The 18,938-nt window shown below is 49.4% G+C and overlaps 1 protein-coding gene across 10 annotated transcripts in view; it reads left to right on the top strand.

Moving 5' to 3' along the window:
* The first annotated feature begins 118 nt into the window (after positions 1 to 118).
* Positions 119 to 18,938, top strand: part of PPFIA4 (PTPRF interacting protein alpha 4) — a 53,948-nt gene continuing 35,128 nt past the window's right edge. For 8 of the 10 annotated variants that reach the window (XR_011488744.1, XM_070470662.1, XM_070470667.1 and 5 more), the window contains exons 1-3: positions 119 to 208; positions 14,751 to 15,158; positions 18,463 to 18,564. Coding sequence is in view for 9 of the 10 variants with exons in the window: in XM_070470662.1 (XP_070326763.1) it covers positions 14,925 to 15,158; positions 18,463 to 18,564 (336 nt within the window). In the remaining variant the exon portion in view is untranslated. Of the gene's footprint in view, positions 209 to 14,750; positions 15,159 to 15,328; positions 15,482 to 18,462; positions 18,565 to 18,938 lie in introns of those variants that run through there. The other 2 variants (XM_070470668.1, XM_070470669.1) reach the window with 2 other exon arrangements.

Raw genomic sequence — 18,938 nt, 5'->3', positions numbered from 1 at the left:
TCGAGGGCCCGGTCAGCCCCGCCCTTGAGGTGGGGCCGGAGGCTGTCCGCGGGAGGGAAGGGCGGGGCTTGAGGCGGGGAGCTTCGGCTCGGGAAGGCTGCGGCTGCCTCCGCCCCTGCTCCGCTCGCGAGGACGAGTCCGGCGCTTCGAGGCCGGGGCGGCTTCCTACGCAGAGCCGAGCTGCCCGGCCTTCGGGGAGGGCAGGCAGGTGAGCCTCCCGAGTCCGGGGTGCGGGAGGGATGTCTGTTTTTCTCACCTCCAGCTCCCCTCACAGTTTGGAAAGGAGGTCTCAATCTAGCGGTTCTTGGGAAACAGCACCTTTTTACTCAAACGTGTCTCTCCGGTATACTTTTCGTGCTGCCCCTCACCAGCCTTCGCAGTGCCCTGTGCCCTTGGGGATGAGAATGAGGGGACGATGCCCGATTTGCGGGGAGGGCTTGGAGTTCGCCCTCAGCTCCATCAGCTCGGGGCGGGGGGTCTGAGTTGGCAAGTCTCCCAGGGGGAGCTGGGTTGACTGCACCCCGGTTTCCCATCCAGAAGAGTCAGAGAGCGCCGGGGCCAGCTCCGCTGCTTTGGTACAAGGGGTACTGAGGTCTTCGTTCTTCCAGGGGTTCTTATCCCCTCCCACATTGCTCATATCAGCCGTTCTTACTATTGCTCACTCTCCGTTCCTCGAACTGCCAGTCTCAGGTTGTGCCAGAGATGCCCACATTTCTGCAGTGCCAGGGGCGGTAGAGTGGAACGAGCAGCCAATCGGAGGTCTTCTGAAGGTGGGGTTCAGGGTGGGAGCAACCATTAAATAGGCTGGGTACAGACTCCTGAGCGGGGAATTGACTTTCCACTACGCAGTTGAGATGTTTTCCAGTACAGTTTGGTTGTGAGTGGGAAAAGAGAGGTCTGACTGGAATGACTTGGAAACGTGATGTGGCTGGGTTTTTTGTTTTGTTTTGAGAAGGGGGTGCCAATGTCACCTTTAAGGAGAGGTATGCTGGTAGAGGGGTGGGGGTATTGAGACTGCTGTCCTCTGGTGAGCAAGTGGTTGAGGAGGAGGCTGTCCTTAGCATGGAGATCCTCTCATGGTGGGATCTTAAGGGGTGCCTCCAGTAGCCACATTTTGGGTTCTTCCCTCAATCTTCCCAGTTGGAACTGGTACCTACTACTTTGTTCACCATCCAACAAATATTAACTGGGCATCTACTGTAATGCCAGACACCATGCTAGGTGCTAAGTCTTCTGAAGGCAGTTTAGGGCCATGGAGCACCTGAAAGGTACACACAGCAGACTCTGTTAACAGCTCCATTCCTCCTCCCGCACCACCAGCACCACTTGTCTTACACTGCTGTTGGATTATGAAAAGAACTGGGTCCATACCCTTTCAAATAACTGTCTTACCTGGATTCCAACCTATCCACCCTCTGCCACCTGCCTCTAATAATTAGGCAGGCAGTCCCAAGGAAAGCGATCTTAAAAAGGAAGTGTTTGAATGATTTCCTTTAGCTGTTTTCTAGGACTTTGCACTGAGATGTGAGGAGGCTGCCTGGATTAAGAGGTATCACGAGATAACGAGACAATGAATGGCACAATGGTTATTGAAGGCCAGGAATGCACTAGACACCCTCCACAATGAGATACACCATCTCTGAAAGATAGAAGAATGGGGGTGAGAAGGGGGTGGGGATGTGAAAAGGAAATCTCATCCAGTGGTATCAGGGCATGTGCTGCTGAGCTTGTCATGATGCCAGAACTGTGGCGTGTATAAGGAAGGTCTTGCAGCTGGATGATAAGGAGAGATTGGATAGGCAGGGAAGGGCAGGCAGCCAGGATGCTGGGTCTCCTCTCTAGGTTGATTGCTGAAATCTTAGAGCTGGCAATAGTTGTCAGGGATTGCTTGTGGGTCCTTTCAGAGCCACTGAGGACAGCAGGGTGAAAGCCAGGGGAGAGGGAGAGTAGTCACCTTTGGGGGCAGTGAAGCATGGTGAAAACTCATCAGGGCCAGGGAGGTGGAGGTCAATGGGTCTTTAGGATATGGGGGAGACAACTGAAGTCTTTCTGTGCCAGGGATACTGTACTCTAGGGCTATATGCCCTTGGATGAGTTGATAGAGAAACAAGGTGTGGTTTCTAAGTGGTATGGAGTTATGTGTGGTGTCTGTATGTGCTGGAGAGGAGGAGCTGGTAGGGAGCAGGGAGCTGCCTCACAGTTTAGGTTCCGGGTAGGGAATTGGGAGAAATAGAGGAGAGGAAGTGGGGTCAGAGGGAGGGACAAGTATATATTGCAGCCACATGAAGTCACCATATGTCCCCCCTCTGGCTGCTAGCTCACTAAGTATAATTAACTCTGGGGTTTATGCAGTGCTGGCTACCAGGAGCGTGGCACTTGAGATGGCCACCAGAGTGAAGAGTACTCAGAGGGGTACTGATGCTGGGCAGACTCTTTGAGGGGGTCCTGCTAGAGGAATTTGCTGAACTGGGAGGTGCCTGTGGAAACTGAGAATGTCATGGGGCAATAGCAGTGAGGCAAGGACCTCTAAGTCAGCTTCGTATGAAACTCCAGGGCTGGCAGAGCCTGAGGATCTGGGCTGCTGGCTCACCATTCATACGAGAAGCATGATGGCTGCCCAGCTCGTGGCTCTGCTTTCAGAGAGCGTTGGGAACTGCAGCCCCACCTCCCTCAAGCACCTTCTGTTCCCCCAAGCGAAGTCAGCTCTAGTCCAGAGAAGCATCTTGCGTGTCAGTCAGGGGCCGAGAAGCCTTGGCTGGGGTTGCTTCATTCCCAAAGAGCAGGTGGAGAAACCATCACTGGTTAACTCAGTTGATCATACTGCAAGTGGTGCTCAGTGCTGAAGCCCAGGATGTGCCAGAGACTGAATATTTGATTACATGCTACCCCATATGTCTTCTTTTCTTTCAAGTAGGCTGTGACTTCTTAAGGGTTTAGATTGTATCTTACTTGCCTTTTGTATCCATAACAAAAAGTAATCTACTGCAGAATAGGAAATCTACTCATAGTAATCATTGGGTTGAATTAAAGAGGTCTATCTGCAGATCCCCTGGGTTCAGTGAAGCCTTGAAACTAGATATGTTTAACCAGGAGCAGAAGATCCTCTGGGCACCCAATACAGTGGTGTTACATTAGTGGAGGAATTAGATTCTATAGTCAGTAAAGGGGAAATTCCTAAATCTCCCATAAAGTGTGGTAGGTGGTTTAGGTTTATATCTCTGAATAATAATACTAATGTACAGATACAATATACATTATATAGTAATTATAAAAATATATAATGTATACAGTGATTTAAAAGAATACTTAGTTACAAGTATAATTTTGTTGCTGAGTCTCTGATGAAAATAGCTGGTTTGCAAAGAGACCTCTGTTGCTCACTTGGGCTTCCCTGGTGGCTCAGTATTCCTGTCTGTGAAATCCCATGGACAGAGGAGCCTGGAAGGCTATAGTCCATGCAGTTGCAAAAAGTCTGACATGACTTAGTGACTAAACAACAACAATTGCTCACTTTGCCCAGCCAGTGTAGTTTTGTTTATTCTGATAATTTTTTCTCATAAATGCAAGTCTGATGTGACTTCATAGCCACTGTCCTTTGATCGATAACTGTCATTTTAAAGGAGAGATAGGTTTCCATTCAGTTTAACAAAAAGCTTCCTTAGGACAATGAGGGCTTCCTCATTTAGTAGTGAGTTCTTTATTCCTGAAGGATAATCAAAGAAGGACTGAGCTGTCAGGGATATTGTGGAAGGAACTCACTCCCATCATGGGAGATTGGCCTGCATGGCCTCAGAGAACCTTTCAAATAGGAACCTACAATTCCAGGTAGGGGCAGGAGTGGAGGTAAGCATGGGCACTGGATGATAGAGAGTCTTCAGTTCAGTTGCTCAGTTGTGTCTAACTCTTTGTGACCCCATGAACTGCAGCACACCAGGCCTCCCTGTCAATCACCAAATCCTGGAGTTACCCAAACTCATGTCCACTGAGTCAGTGATGCCATCCAACCATCACATCCTCTGTTGTCCCCTTCACCACCCACCTTCAATCTTTCCCAGCATCAGGGTCTTTTCCAGTGAGTCAGCTCTTCGCATCAGGTGGCCAAAGTATCAGAGTTTCAGCTTCAACATCAGTCCTTCCAATGAACACTCAGGACTGATCTCCTTTAGGATGGACTGGTTGGAGCTCCTTGCAGTCCAAGGGACTCTCAAGAGTCTTCTCCGTCACCACAATTCAAAAGCATCAATTCTTCGGTGCTCAGCTTTCTTTAAGTCCAACTCTCATATCCGTACATGACTACTGGAAAAACCATAGCCTTGACTAGACAGACCGTTGTTGGCAAAGTAATGTCTCTGCTTTTTAATATGCTGTCTAAGTTGGTCATAACTTTCCTTCTAAGGAGTAAGCATCTTTCAATTTCATGGCTGAAGTCACTATCTGCAGTGATTTTGGAGCCCCAAAAAATAAAATCAGCCACTGTCTCCCCATCTTTTTTCCATGAAGTGATGGGACTAGATGCCATGATCTTAGTTTTCTGAATGTTGAGCTTTAAGCCAACTTTTTCACTCTCCTCTTTCACTTTCATCAAGAGGCTCTTTAGATCTTCTTCACTTTCTGCCATAAGGGTAGTGTCATCTACATATCTGAGGTTATTGATATTTCTCCTGGCAATCTTGATTCCAGCTTGTGCTTCATCCAGCCCAGCGTTTCTCATGATGTACTCTGCATGTAAGTTAAATAAGCAGGGTGACAATATATAGCTTTGACATACTCCATTTCCTATTTGGAACCAATCTGTTGTTTCATGTCCAGTCTGACTGTTGCTTCCTGACCTGCATACAGGTTTCTCAAGAGGCAGGTGAAGTGGTCTGGTATTCCATCTCTTTCAGAATTTTCCACAGTTTATTGTGATCCACATAGTCAAAGGTTTTGGCATCATCAATAAAGCAGAAATAGATGCTTTGCTAGCATGCTCTTGCTATTTTGATGATCCAGCGAATGTTGGCAATTTGATCTCTGGTTCCTCTGCCTATTCTAAAACTAGCTTGAACATCTGGAAGTTCATGGTTCACATATTGCTGAAGCCTGGCTTGGAGAATTTTGAGCATTACTTTACTAGCGTGTGAGATGAGTGCAATTGTGTGGTAGTTTGAGCATTCTTTGGTATTGCCTTTCTTTGGGATTGGAATGAAAATGGACCTTTTCCAGTCCTGTGGCCACTGCTGAGTTTTCCAAATTTGCTGGCATATAGAGGACAGCACTTTCACATCATCATCTTTTAGGATTTGAAATAGCTCAACTGCAATTCCATCACCTCCGCTAGCTTTGTTCATAGTGTTGCTTCCTAAGGCCCACTTGATACCATATTCTAGGATGTCTGACTCTAGGTGAGTGATCACACCATCGTGATTGTCTGGATCGTGAAGATCTTTTCTGTACAGTTCTTCTGTGTATTCTTGCCACCTCTTCTTAATATCTTCTGCTTCTGTTAGGTCCATACCATGTCTGTCCTTTAATGAGCCCATCCTTACGTGAAATGTTCCCTTGGTATCGCTAATTTTCATGAAAAGATCTCTAGTATTTCCCATTTTATTGTTTTCCTCTATTTCTTTGCACTGATCACTGAGGAAGGGTTTCTTGTCTCTCCTTGCTATTCTTTGGAACTCTGCATTCAAATGAGTATATCTTTCCTTTTCTCCTTTGCTTTTTGCTTCTCTTCTTTTCACAGCTATTTGTAAGGCCTCCTCAGACAGCCATTTGGGGGATGGTCTTGATCCCTGTCTCCTGTACAGTGTCACAAACCTCTATCCATAGTTCATCAGGCTCTCTATCAGATCTAGTCCCTTAAATATATTTCTCACTTCCACTGTATAATTGTAAGGGATTTGATTTAGGTCATACCTGAATGGTCTAGTGGTTTCCCCTACTTCCTTCAGTTTAAGTCTGAATTTGGCAACAAGGAGTTCATGATCTGAGCCACAGTCAGCTCCCAGTCTTGTTTTTGCTGCTGTGTAGAGCTTCTCCATCTTTGGCTTCAAAGAATATAATCAGTCTGATTTCGGTGGTGGTCATCTGGTGATGCCCATGTGTAGAGTCTTCTCTTGTGTTGTTAGAAGAGGGTGTTTGCTATGACCAGTGCATTCTCTTGGCAAAACTCTATTAGCCTTTGCCCTGCTCCATTCTGTACTCCAAGGTCAAATTTGCCTGTTACTCCAGGTGTTTCTTGACTTCCTACTTTTGCATTCCAGTCCCCTGTGATGAAAAGGACATCTTTTTTGGGTGTTAGTTCTAAAAGAAGTTCCAAGTCTTCATAGAACTATTCAACTTCAGCTCTTTCAGCATTACTGGTCAGGGCATAGACTTAGATTACCATGATATTGAATGGTTTGCCTTGGAAACAAACAGAGATCATTCTGTCATTTTTGAGATTGTATCCAAGTACTGCATTTCAGACTCTTTCATTGACTATGATGGCTACTCCATTTCTTCTAAGGGATTCTTGCCCACAGTAGTAGATATAATGGTCATCTGAGTTAAATTCAGCCATTCCAGTCCATTTTAGTTCACTGATTCCTAAAATGTTGACATCTACTCTTGCCATCTCCTGTTTGACCACTTCCAATTTGCCTTGATTCATGGACCTAACATTCCTGGTTCCTATGCAATATTGCTCTTTACAGCATCAGACTTTACTTCCATCACCAGTCACATCCACAACTGGGTGTTGTTTTTACTTTGGCTCCATCCCTTCATTCTTTCTGGAGTTATTTCTCCACTGATCTCCAGTAGCACATTGGGCACTTACCAACCTGGGGAGTTCATCTTTCAGTATCCTATCTTTTTGCCTTTTCATACTATTCATGGGGTTCTCAAGGCAAGAATACTGAAGTGGTTTGCCATTCCCTTCTCCAGTCAACCACAGTTTGTCAGACCTCCCCACCATGACCCATCCGTCTTAGTTGGCTTAGTTTCACTGAGTTAGACAAGGCTGTGGTCCATGTGATTAGATTGGTTAGTTTTCTGTGACTGTGGTTGCAGTCTGTCTGCCCTCTGATGCCTTCTCTCAGTGCCTACCATCTTACTGGGGTTTCTCTTACCTTGGACGTGGGGTATCTCCTCTCAGCAGCTCACCACTCCAGCGCCACACAGCCCCGCTCACCGCTCTATGGAAGAGGATTTTCCTATGTTCGGCTTAGAGGATAGCTGCTAAGAGGAAGGTCAGGCAAGAAGTTTGGCCTGGGCTCTTCCTTCAGGAGTGAGCATTCTGGAAGACTTAGGGGGTGACCACTGCCATCTCTGATGCCCTGGGCTTGGGAGACTAGGCAGTGAAGCTCTGATGGTTGGTGGTAAGTAGAAGGATGGGCTGAGCCTAGTTCCTTGACTTGAACTCACACTAGGCCAGTTGTGGAGTACCCTAAAATTTTGGTCCTTGTTTGGGGCAGAGCATATAAACAAATACAATTTTTATTCCTTCATTATTATACTCATCCTTCCCTACTTTCCCTCTCATACATTCTCACGGAAGTTCAAGACCACATATATACGTATACTCTCTCATGATCAGCGATATGCTTTCATGATCATGCACACATGCAAAACTCTCATGGCAGCCATATGCTTTTATGAACATACATAATTTCATGACTCCCAGATGCATTCTCATGATTTCACACACATGTATTTTCATGACCAGTCACGAGCCCTGACATATACTCATGATCACACACATCCACACAGTCTCACCTTTTTACATACCCACTCATGTTCTCGCATGCACATGGACTTAGGACCCCATTGTCATGACCATACCCTTATTCACACACATACACACAGGCACATATCTCTTTCAAGATTACACATTGACATCACAAATTCTCATGACTGTACACTTACACAGTCTGTTGTGTGAATACACACGCCTCCCCCCACCATATTCTATTTTGTATCTGCACATACTCCCGCCCCCACACACACTTTTGTGGCCACCTGCAATGCACACTTTTCATTGTGCCTGCGTTTCTCTGGGCAGCTCTGTGTACTCTGGATCTTTCATACCCCAGCACCTGACAGTACTGCCTTCTGATTCCTTATTACCCCCTGGACAGTTGTTTTGTGCTATGTGGTAACTCCCTACTTTACCGACTGAGCCACCAGAGTGGACATATATGTGTTAATCAGTGGCTCTGATTAGCAGAAGATGGCTAGGGTTACTGTACTTATGATGTAAATTCAGCCAACGTCAGGCACTATGTTCAGTGGTGCAGCCTATCTTAACTTTTGTAAATAAATTATCTCTCTTAGGCATTTGGGGCTTCCCTGGTGACTCAGTCGGCAAATAATCCACCTGCAATGCAGGAGATCTGAGTTCAAACCCTGGGTCAGGAAGATCCCCTGGAGAAGAAAATGGCAACCCACTCTAGTATTCTTGCCTGGAAAATCCCATGGACAGAGGAGTGTGGCGGGCTATCGTCCATGGGGTGGCAAAGAGTCAGACACGACTGAGCAACTAAAGCACCACCATTAGACCTTTAGAATGTGGTCCCCCAGTGTCTCCTGTGTAGCATTCCCAGGTTCTTTTTCTGTTGCATTGATGTGCTGCCTCTCTGAGAGAATGTGTGTTTATTTTAGCAGAGGTCTCTGTAGACAATACTTACCAGAGATCTTCTAACCTCTTGTTAGACTTGGAACCCTTTTATACAAATGAAACCTTAATCAGAAATCCAGTAAAAATACAGATTTGGAGTTGGTGAGATTAAAGAAAGGAAAGAGAGTTCAGAGCCGTTTGCGTTTGTCTTACCTCTTTCCTGTTTTTTTTTTTTTTTTTTTTTCATGCCGGGCTGCCCTGAAGGTACTCTATGAAAAAGCCCAGTTTGCAAATCCCTGGCTTAATTTAAACAGAGCTGTGATGGCTATAATTTTGGTTATTTTAGGAGTGGAACTATTTTGGAGGTGTACAGAAACCTGCAGTCCTCCTTTCCACACTAGCCTTTGCCGTTAGTCCTCCTTGGGTGGTGAGAATGTGAGTGACTATATGGTTCGACATGCCTGGGGCAGTGGCATTTATATCTGTGTCCTGGTATGGTTGTTAACAGTGCCTCCATTTCACTGTCCTGATTTGGACAGAAAGTTATTTGCTTACCCAAATGATCGGCCATGTCTTAGTAAGAGGTGGCTTATAACTAACTCTTGTGGAGCAGCTGGAGAGACGGGCTTCACACATATGGGCCCAGGGGAACCTGTCCAATAGAGCAGCCTCTTCCTGTGTCAGCAGACTATGCCAACATTCAGAAGTTGAGTGTCTTAAGCTGGCAGTCAGTGCTAACCTGTGCTTGAGTAGGATTTTATACTTTTCAGAACAGTTTCATGTCTCTTAACTCCTTAGACCCTCATGATAACCTGTGAGATCACTAGATCGTGTTACATGTTATGACTTTTATTTCCCAGTTTTGGGAACCTGAAGCTCAGAGAGAGGAAGTCACATTGCTGGCCCTTTAGAGACCCAGAGAACTGGATGCTTTTGAAGGGATTTGTGGCCAGCAGTGAGAAAGCATTAATAAAGCTTTTCCAAAAGTTTTTTTTCCTCTGGGAAGGCTTCCTCTAGCTAATACAGATTTTTAGTTCTTTTATTGTATTTAGAGTGGGCTCAGCCTCAAGGTGCTTCAGGAGCCTGAAATGCTAAGAATTAACACTTACTGAGTGTTTGATGGACACTGATGTCAGCACTTTGTGTATGTGAATGAACTCTAGTAATTCTCACATCTGCTATCTGAGGTGAATATTATTTTCATGCCCATTTCACAGATGAAGAACCAAGGCTCAGAGAGATTAGGTATCTTTCCAGAGTCACATGAGTGGTCAGTGGAGGAGCCAGTCCATCAACCTGCTCCAGAGTCTGCCTTTTAAGGCAGGAGTGGCCCCCATCTTGCTGTAAACAAGTTTTAATTTTTTAGAGGGCAAGATAAATGAACCTAGCTCCAGGCCTTGAGTCAGTTTTTTTTCTATTTTAGAACTCCACTTCTTTAAAGTGGGTCAGGGATGGACTTCCTAGAATGACTCTGTCACATGTATCCACTCAACTCTGTGTATGTCAGGCTCACAGTAAGTGTTGGAGAATCCAAAGATAATTAGGTTATGGTTCTCACTCTAGAGTCTTCAGATGAGTTGATGTGCCACAAACAGAGGGAAAAGCTGTTCTGGGTCAGTAGAAGGGCCAATCTTATGTGTGGAGGGAACCAGAAAGGTTCCATGGGGGACGTGGTGCTTAAGATGAGCTTAAGGGTGATCAGAAGTTCCTTAGACTAACATGGAAAGGAGACTGAGGCAGGCCGGATGAGGTGCTAGAAGCTCGTGAGCAATAGGTAGACTCTGGGAGCTTGACGGTGAGCAGAGACGAGGAGTAGCAAGGAAAGGGGGCTTGACGGGGCTTTGGAGAGGGGCTGAGTGGGGGCAAGTCTTCTTGGGGTTTTGAGCTGGGTTGGAAGAGGAACAAGGTGGGTAGGATGGACTTTTGCATGAGAGGGAAGGAGAGGTGGGGAGCTGGACTGCGTTCCACTGAGAAGATGGTGTCTGAAAGCCCCAGAGGAAGGAGGCTGAGGGCTCGGAAGAATGTCTGCTTTTCTAGTTGCTGTGGGAACAGGGACTATGGAGCGGTGTGGGAAACTCGGGCAGTCTCCTTACAGCTCAGTATAGAGCCAGCCAGGGTAGGGGGAGAGGTTTGCTTAGGTGGTGAATGAGGCTCGGTAGACAGGTCACTTCCAGTGGGGATGTGGCTACCTCATGACCGTGGTGCCTGCTTGCAGAGGCCTTCGCTCAGGCTAGAGGAGGGTTGGTGGAGGAGGGATGAGGCAAGCGAACCCTTAGGCTGCCATCTCCTGGATAAGGGCGGAAGGGGCTGGGGCCCAAGTACCTTGGCTTCTTGGAAGAAACAGGATGCCTGAAGGAGTCGTGTCCACTCCCTCTCCTCCATCCTCTACTCCTCTTTGGAGTCAGACAGACTGGGATTGAATCCTAGCTCTTCTTCCTAGCCACATAGGCTTGATTGCATGACTTGTCTCAATTCTCAAATCTGTGAAATGAGAAGAATTATGTCTTCATTGCAAGGAACTTGAGAATTAAAGTTACTATGTGTCAACTGACACCACAATGTCTGGCACATGGTAAATTCTGAATAAATCATAGCTGCTTTCATAATTGTTGCTGTTTTCCTAGATGACTCTCCCCCATTTTCTCAGGTCTTCACCCTTCCTCCAATTGGGTGGTATCTGACCTTCCTTTTTTACCTCTTTATCCTGAAGGGGCTCTCACCTTGAAGCTCCCTCTTTGCCTGGCTCCTGGCCCACTTACACTTGGGCACAGCTCCTGGAAGCTTTGCCCTGGCCCTTGGGCCTCTGTGGAAGCCACTAGTTTTGCCCTTGCTGAGCTATCTTACCATGGTGGGGCCTGCCATCTGGTAGGGCGTTGGGAAGCCAGCCTGTGTATGTTTGTGTGGTCAACCAGAGCATCACATCCAAGTGCCCATCCCTCCTGTTTGTTAGGAAAAGATGGGGGTGATTTTTAGGGAGCCAAAGAGGTTTCAGAGTCTCTCCTGTACTCATAAGCTCAGAGGCCTGGTTCTCCTCTGACCCCTCCTCTTGACACACACACATCAGCCCGGGTGGGGGCACTCCTCTATTGTCACAGCCTGCCCACACTCACCACCACAGCTCCTCACACATGTCTGCTTTAGGGGCTGGTCGCTTTTGACCTGTGAGTGTTACTTAGGAATTGTGCAGGAGTTGAGGCTTCTGCTAGGTTAAGATGATAACTGCACTATTTAAAGATGGCCATGGAACCAGAAAGAGCCAGGTGTCCTGATAGGGCTGTTCTTGAGCCCCTGTCTGCTCACCACACTAGTGCAGTCTGTGGGGGCAGCCATGGGAAGCCCTGGACAGCCATCTCAGGGGCATCCACCTGCCATGCACCTCTGGGCACATCTTCAGCCTGCTCTGTGGGATGCTGCTTCACTAGGGGCAGTGGAGTGGCTACCTGGCTCTTGGTTTGGAAGGAGCCTGGGGAAGCGATGATGGTACCAAAGTCAGCTTCTCAGTTGCCAGGATGACTGGGAGGATTTTGGTAGGCCAAATCAGAGCAAATGTCTAGCATGTCACTGTGGGCAGCCTGAGATCCTATGTTCCCTTCCTGAGAACTTCTCAACCCTTTTCCTAGAAGGAACCATAAAAACTCCACCCACAGGCCCACCTTTGCCCACTACTAACATAATTCATACTGCCCTACAATCATGGGGTGCTTTCTGCTCTCCCAGGCTCTTCATCGATGATCTCACCCCTCTGAGGTGGACTGAATAAGGGTCTCGGGTTCCATCTTAAAGCGGAGGTCTCAGTAAGTCAAGACATGCCCAGGGTCACTCAGCTGGTCTGTGGCAGGACTGCAGCTCAGGGCTCCCTCCTGTGTGTTACGCTGTGGGCGGCCTGAGATCTGCTGGGTTCAGTCCCTGTGCTCCTGAGCTCTTCTCCAAAGGACAGCCTTTGCCACAGGGGCCCCTTCCCCAGACTGGCCTTCTCTTCAGCTTCTCACTTCTTCTTTGGGTCGGGGCAGGAGAGTGGAAAGGGATTAGGGCTTGGCTGTTGATGAGCCTAGAGAGGTATGGTGGGGCCAGTGGCCTTTAAATCTCACAGAGTGGAGCGTTTCAGGTGAGGAGGGTGAGCGAGTCCAAGGAATTGCTGTTATTAGCATTAGTGAGACCACTGCACTGGCAGGACTGGGGCAGCAGCTCCTGCTGTCTGCTCCCAGCTACTCTCTGGAGCAGGGATATCGGGGTAACGTAGGGTGCAGACCAGGGTGCTACTTTTCACCTTGTGGGATCCTGCCTTTTACAGTGGCTATCCAGTTTGGAGAAGGGCTCCTTGGGTCAGATTTTGTATCCATTTTCTGTGTCTGGGAACATGTGTATGTCCTAAGGCTCCGAATTCCTGTGTCTGCCAGTGTACATACATATGTGGGCATGTGTGTGCATATAGTAGTAGTTCACCCACATGCTGCCTGAACTGCTGGGTCCTCTGGGAATGGCCGTGGCTGTGGACTTGGGAGTTTTCTAGCTGGTGCTCTGACTTTTATCTCTGGGCCCATGTCTCTCCCCTGCATCACCTTGGCTGCCCTCCATTCCTGGGGCTGGGGGAGATAAGGGTAAATTCAGGTAGAAGAGGCTCAGCCCTTTTTTGGTTCTCCTGCTAGGTTCAGCCCTGCCACAGGGTGTCTTGACTTCCTGTGTCTGACTTTTCACTTCACACTGGGTCCAGATGCTGTCTGTCCTCTCCCTGACCCTCCCAGTCTGCCACCAGAGGGGTAGATAAGAAGCTGTCTCTGAGTTTCCCAGATGTAGAAGGGGTAGGGAAGGAAGGAAAGCACCACATATGGGGTTTCTCTGAGTCCTTATCACCATGCTGGCTGTCTCACACCCCATCTCTCCTAGAACAGGAGCTTTGAAGACAGCTTCCTCTGAAAACTGATTAGGTGGCAGCCTTCCAGCAGTGAGAAGTGAGACTGGAAGCTGATGGCAGGTGGAAATCCCCAGCTGTTTGCCACCTTTCTCAGTTCCCTTTCCTTTGCTCTGACCGCTGGTCATCCCTGTGCCAAACTCAAGGTGTTACTGCCAGGCTGTGCACATGTTAACCACCCTAGCTGGTGGCTTCTGACAGTGGTAGCATTGGACAATGACTTGGAGGGAGAAGATTCCCAGACATGAGCAGAGGTCCCCCTTGGAAGCCCTGCCCTTAGGAGAGTAACCCTCCCCACTCCCCGTCACCGATCGTTCACTTCATTCCGTCCCTGCTCCAGCCCAGAGTCGGCAGTTCACGAGTTCAGAGTGGAAGCCTGCTGTGTGCCAGGGTTCAGGAGCAGGGGATGACTTGATCCAGAGACTCTTCCCTGAATGATGGGCACAGAGCACGTCAGGTTTCTCTGCCTGCCCCAGTGTCCAGCCTGGGCCTTTGCCAGGTAGCCATGTTGTACCAGGGGTCAGGGTAAGAGCTACTCTGTCCCTGTTTCCTGTGACCCCAGTAGTCTATTCTGTATGGGACTCCTATCTACTAAGAACTGTTTAACCCCTTCTGTGCTCACTCTGGCCTGAATGTGGAGGAGAAGCCTGTGGTGGGCGGGGACCCTGTTTTGCCTCCTCACACCAGCACCGCCCCACTCGGGAGAACTCAGGCCACTTTCTGGCTGCTCCCTTGCCATGTACTGCATCGCTTCTATATTTGGCCAGCAAGCCATGTGGGCGGGGAGCCACCCCACTGCGGCTGCCCTCCTGACAGCTGGGGGTGGGGAACGCCGGCAGCAGAAGCTGCAGCAGCGGGCATGTGCATTTCTTGGGAGAACTAAGGAAGGCACCATCCGAGTGAGGAAGCCCAGAGGAGGGGCCTGCCCGGCTGCTCCCCTACTCCCCCACACTCTGGTCCAGGTTCTTGCCGTGTCTGCCCTCACCCACGCTTCCTCCTCTGTGCCCCTCTCTGCTCAGCTGCTTCTCACAGTAGTCTCTTCTCCAACAGACCACGGCCCTCCAGAAACGATGGTTGTCAGTGGACCCCAATGGGACTCTGCCAGGCTCCAGTGCTCAGTCTTAGAGAAGGGTCCCTTCTGAGCCCTGCTTGCTCTGCCTGTCATGGTCACACTCGGCTGCTTCATCCTTGTCTGGGGACACAGGGTACCCAGCCCCAGCCCAGAGAGCTTAAACCAGGCCCTCTCACTCCATTTCACAGGGGCGCTCTGGGCACCAGGCCCCTTTCAGACTGAGAGCAACTGATGCCATGGAGAAGCCAGCCCCTGCCCACCTCTTCACTCACCTGGTCCTGCCCACTGTGAGACCTTTTCACTGAGACCCCTGGAGGTGCCAACCCTGTGAGCCGCTCCCCTGTCCCCTGCCCACCCCCACCATGTGTGAAGTGATGCCCACAATCAACGAGGGAGACCCCCTGGGGCCTCCCCATGGAGCCGATGCTGACGCCAACTTTGAGCAGCTGATGGTGAACATGCTGGATGAGCGAGAGAAGTTGCTAGAGTCCCTTCGTGAGAGTCAGGAGACTTTGCTGGCGACACAGAGCCGGCTCCAGGATGCCCTGCATGAGCGAGACCAGCTCCAGCGCCACCTTAATTCTGCCCTCCCCCAGGTAAGGCCTGTCAACATCTCTCTCCTCCCCTTCCCCTCACCCAGCCCAGCAGAGCCACAGCTTCTGAGCCCTCAGCTCTCTGCATCTGTGAGCATCTCAACAGATGGAACTCACAGAGCATTTCCTCTCCTTCGCCTTGTTTCATAAAGCCTTTCCCTGTTTCTCCCAAGCACCTCAGGCTGAAACTGGCTTCACCTGGAGAAAAGGATGGCCTTTGATGCAGGAAAACCCCGCCTTAGTGGCCAGCTGCAGTGAGCCCAGGCAGCCAGCAGGTGGCAGCCGGTACTGGGCAGGACGCTTCCCCTTGGCTGCTCTTCACCAGGGTGTGTTCTTGGAAGTGGTGGGTGGGGACCACAGAGAGCGAAGATGGGAGAAGCTTTAGAGACAATCTAGTTCACCTCTCACTGCACGGATGGGAGAAACAAGAGGCATCCCATGGACAATTATAGACAGAACTGTGACACCTCTCTTATTCTCCTCCGTCAGCACAACTAGTAGAGATTATAGTCACCCTTTATGGTATCTCTGTATGCTGAGCACTTTGCATGGGGTTTCCCTCACATAATTCCACAACTGTGAATTTGGTGCTATTATCACCATCACCTCTATTATACAAAGGATGAAACTCAACCTTGAGGAGATTGGTGAATTGCTCCTGACCGCCCTGCCTGTAGGGGAGCCGCCGGGGTGGAGGAGGCATCCCTGAGGAGCCGGAGTGCTCCTCTGACCCTCGTACGTGGGGGGAAGGGCCAGAGCGGGCAAGGTTCCTGCCCAGGCTTCAGAAGTGTCCGCAGGGCAGAGTCTTACGATGCTTTCTAGATGGGAATATGGAGCCCTGGTGAGGAACTGGGGTGAGAGATGGGCCCATCCTACCCTCACTGTGTTTGGCTGCTGCTGCTGCTAAGTCGCTTCAGTCGTGTCCAACTCTGTGCGACCCCATAGATGGCAGCCCACCAGGCTCCACCGTCCCTGGGATTCTCCAGGCAAGAACACCGGAGTGGGCTGCCATTTCCTTCTCCAATGCATGAAAGTGAAGTCGCTCAGTCTTGTCTGACTCTTTGCGACCCCATAGACTGCAGCCCACCAGGCTCCTCTACCCATGGGATTTTCCAGGCACTGTGTTTGGAGCCCTGAACAAACCCTGGGATGAAGGAACCACCTGCCTCTAGGGAGCTCATACACTAAAAAGGAAATAGACAAGAACTCAAACGACAGGAAGAGTGTGGAGGAACAGAAAAGGGGCTCCAGAGGACTGTTAAAATCATATCAGTGGTTCACATAGGGGCCAGATCATTGATCTTCATGGCAGCCCTTGAGGGACGACTGTATCTTTCGGATTAGAGGTTCAAAGAGGTTCGGCATTTTGCCAGGATCACGAATGGGCAGAGCTGAGAATTGATCTTAACTCTGCACTGGGAGCTTCATGAAGACAGGGATCATGTCTTTCTTGTTACTGTGCCTCCAGGGACCAGCACAGGAGCTGGTACATGGTAGGCACTCCTAATATTTTGTTCCAGTTTTCAGTAGAGGCAGAAAGCCTTCCACTAGGAAGATCCCAAGGAAGTGTGTCCTTTGTGATGGACTTGGAAAAATCAGGTGTTGACAGAGGATTGGGAGGGAGGGAGAGGGAGCCCACTGAGCAAAGGTGTGGACTTTACTAGTGATTGAGAATAGCAGGTTACTCAGGCTGACGAGGTCTTAGGGTATTTGGAAAGGAACTGCGAGAGAGAAGCTGGCACCAGGATAAGAAGTTTGTATTTAATGGTGAAGACAACATTGCTTTGGGAGATTACCCTGGCAACAGTGTGTCAGAGGGTTAGAGCTGGGGCGGGAAGTAGGAGGCACCCTGGGGTGGGAAGACTAGGCGGTGACTGAGCCTGAGGACAGGATGGGAGAGCTGGCAGTGCCATGGTATGAGCTGGGGGCATGCCATCGAGTGTTCAGGTATGTGTGTGGGAGAATGTGTGCATGCACACAGGTGTGAGCTGGGTAGTGAAGCCGCATGAGGCCAGGCCTGGCCTCCGGGATGGGAGCTGCTTGACCGCTGTTGCCATGGCTTTGAGAGAAAGGCAGGAATTATGAGCAGGGTCTGTGTCCAAGGCTTCTTAGGCTCCGGCATCTCTCTGTGTCCCTTGTCTCTTCCCTGTGTTTCTTGTCCCCTTGGCCTGATATGGAATGGTAAAAGGTGATTGCTTGGAAATTCTTTCTTCTGTAGTGATTCCGTGCTGTGTGAGAGAGTGGAATGTATCTCAGATGTGTCTCAGGGCCTATCATTGTGGGAAAAGACCCCTCAAAGGGATACTTTATACATGGGCATTCAGCAAAGCCAGGACAAATGCCCTGGCATCAGGCCCCAGGATGGAGTGAGCTGGGATCCTAGAAGCCAAAGCTGAAGCCACATAGCTGATTGAGCAGCTCCGTACACTCTCTTGTCTCTCTGTGTAGTGGGCCCTTCAGTGCTCTCATTTCTTTAGCTACCTCTAACTTGCAAAACTCTGGGAAGGGAGTAGAAGAGAGCTCTCCAGAACATTCACTTCAAAGCCCCCTTCTCTTCCTTCCTTAATATCCATCAATCTCTGTTTGGACTTTACTAACAGCAAGCCAGAAGTGAAACTGCCCTCCATCCACTTCTACAGGGAAATGTCACTGGATTGTTGGAGAAACAGAAATACAAAATGGGAGGGAGGACATAATCAGGTTATATTGGTGGCTGGAGGAGGAAGGAATCACAGAGCACACTTGGTGATTTTCTCACTGTTATATCCAACTGTATTCCCTTGCATGTGCTTGGAATGCTTCTCCCCTCTGGAGAAATATGTGCTAATAGTATGGATGGATAGGGCTTCCCTGTGGCTCAGCTGGTAAAGAATTCACTGGCAATGCAGGAGACCCTAGTTCGATTCCTGGATTAGGAAGATCCCCCGGAGAAGGGATAAGCTACCCACTCTAGTATTCTTGGGCTTCCCTGGTGTCTCAGACAGGAAAGAATCCAACTTCAACGCGAGAGACCTGGTTTTGGTCCCTGGGTTGGGAAGATCCCCTGGAGCAGGGCATGGCAACCTTCTCCAGTTTTCTTTCCTGGAGAATCCCCATGGACAGAGGATCCTGGCGAGCTACAGTCCATGGGGTCACAGTCAAACATGACTGAGCGACTAAGCACTTGTGGATGGGTAGGGATTTTTCTGGGGACAGTTGGTGGAAATAAGGGACAAGTGACAGGATCCCACCACTCACTGACTTGGGCGTGCAGGATACTGTTTAAGTGGTGGATCCTCAAGCACTGAGGGGCCTTGGGGATTTACAGGAATTTACCACCTTAACCCGGGAGCTGAGTATGTGTCGGGAGCAGCTTCTAGAGAGGGAGGAAGAGATATCAGAGCTGAAAGCAGAGCGGAATAACACAAGGGTAAGTGGGGTGACCTTGTGTGTGTTTGTGCTTTGAGGGGTGGGGGCATATGACTGAGGGAGCAGGCATAGCCGGCATATCCAGCCCCATCCTCACCTCCTCTTACCTTGTCTTCTGGGATGATAGTCAGTGTGTTCAACCATCAGTCCTAGGCTTTTCACCTCTAGTTAGGGGATCATGGGAAAGTCAGGGTCTTGAGAGAGAGGCTCTGGCAGGTCTGCAGTTGGGGCAGCGCCCATTTACCCCCATGGGAGTATTTCAGCATTCCAACAGTGGTACACACGGCAAGACTTCGGTTTGCTGGGTGTTTGTGTGGACCCTGCTTACAGCCCCTGGGGCGTAGGCTCACAGTCCTTCCTTGCACCCTTGCCTTC

This window comes from Odocoileus virginianus, chromosome 7, assembly GCF_023699985.2.
Source record: "Odocoileus virginianus isolate 20LAN1187 ecotype Illinois chromosome 7, Ovbor_1.2, whole genome shotgun sequence".
Classification (NCBI taxonomy): domain Eukaryota; kingdom Metazoa; phylum Chordata; class Mammalia; order Artiodactyla; family Cervidae; genus Odocoileus; species Odocoileus virginianus.
This window is presented reverse-complemented; position numbering and strand designations above follow the sequence as displayed.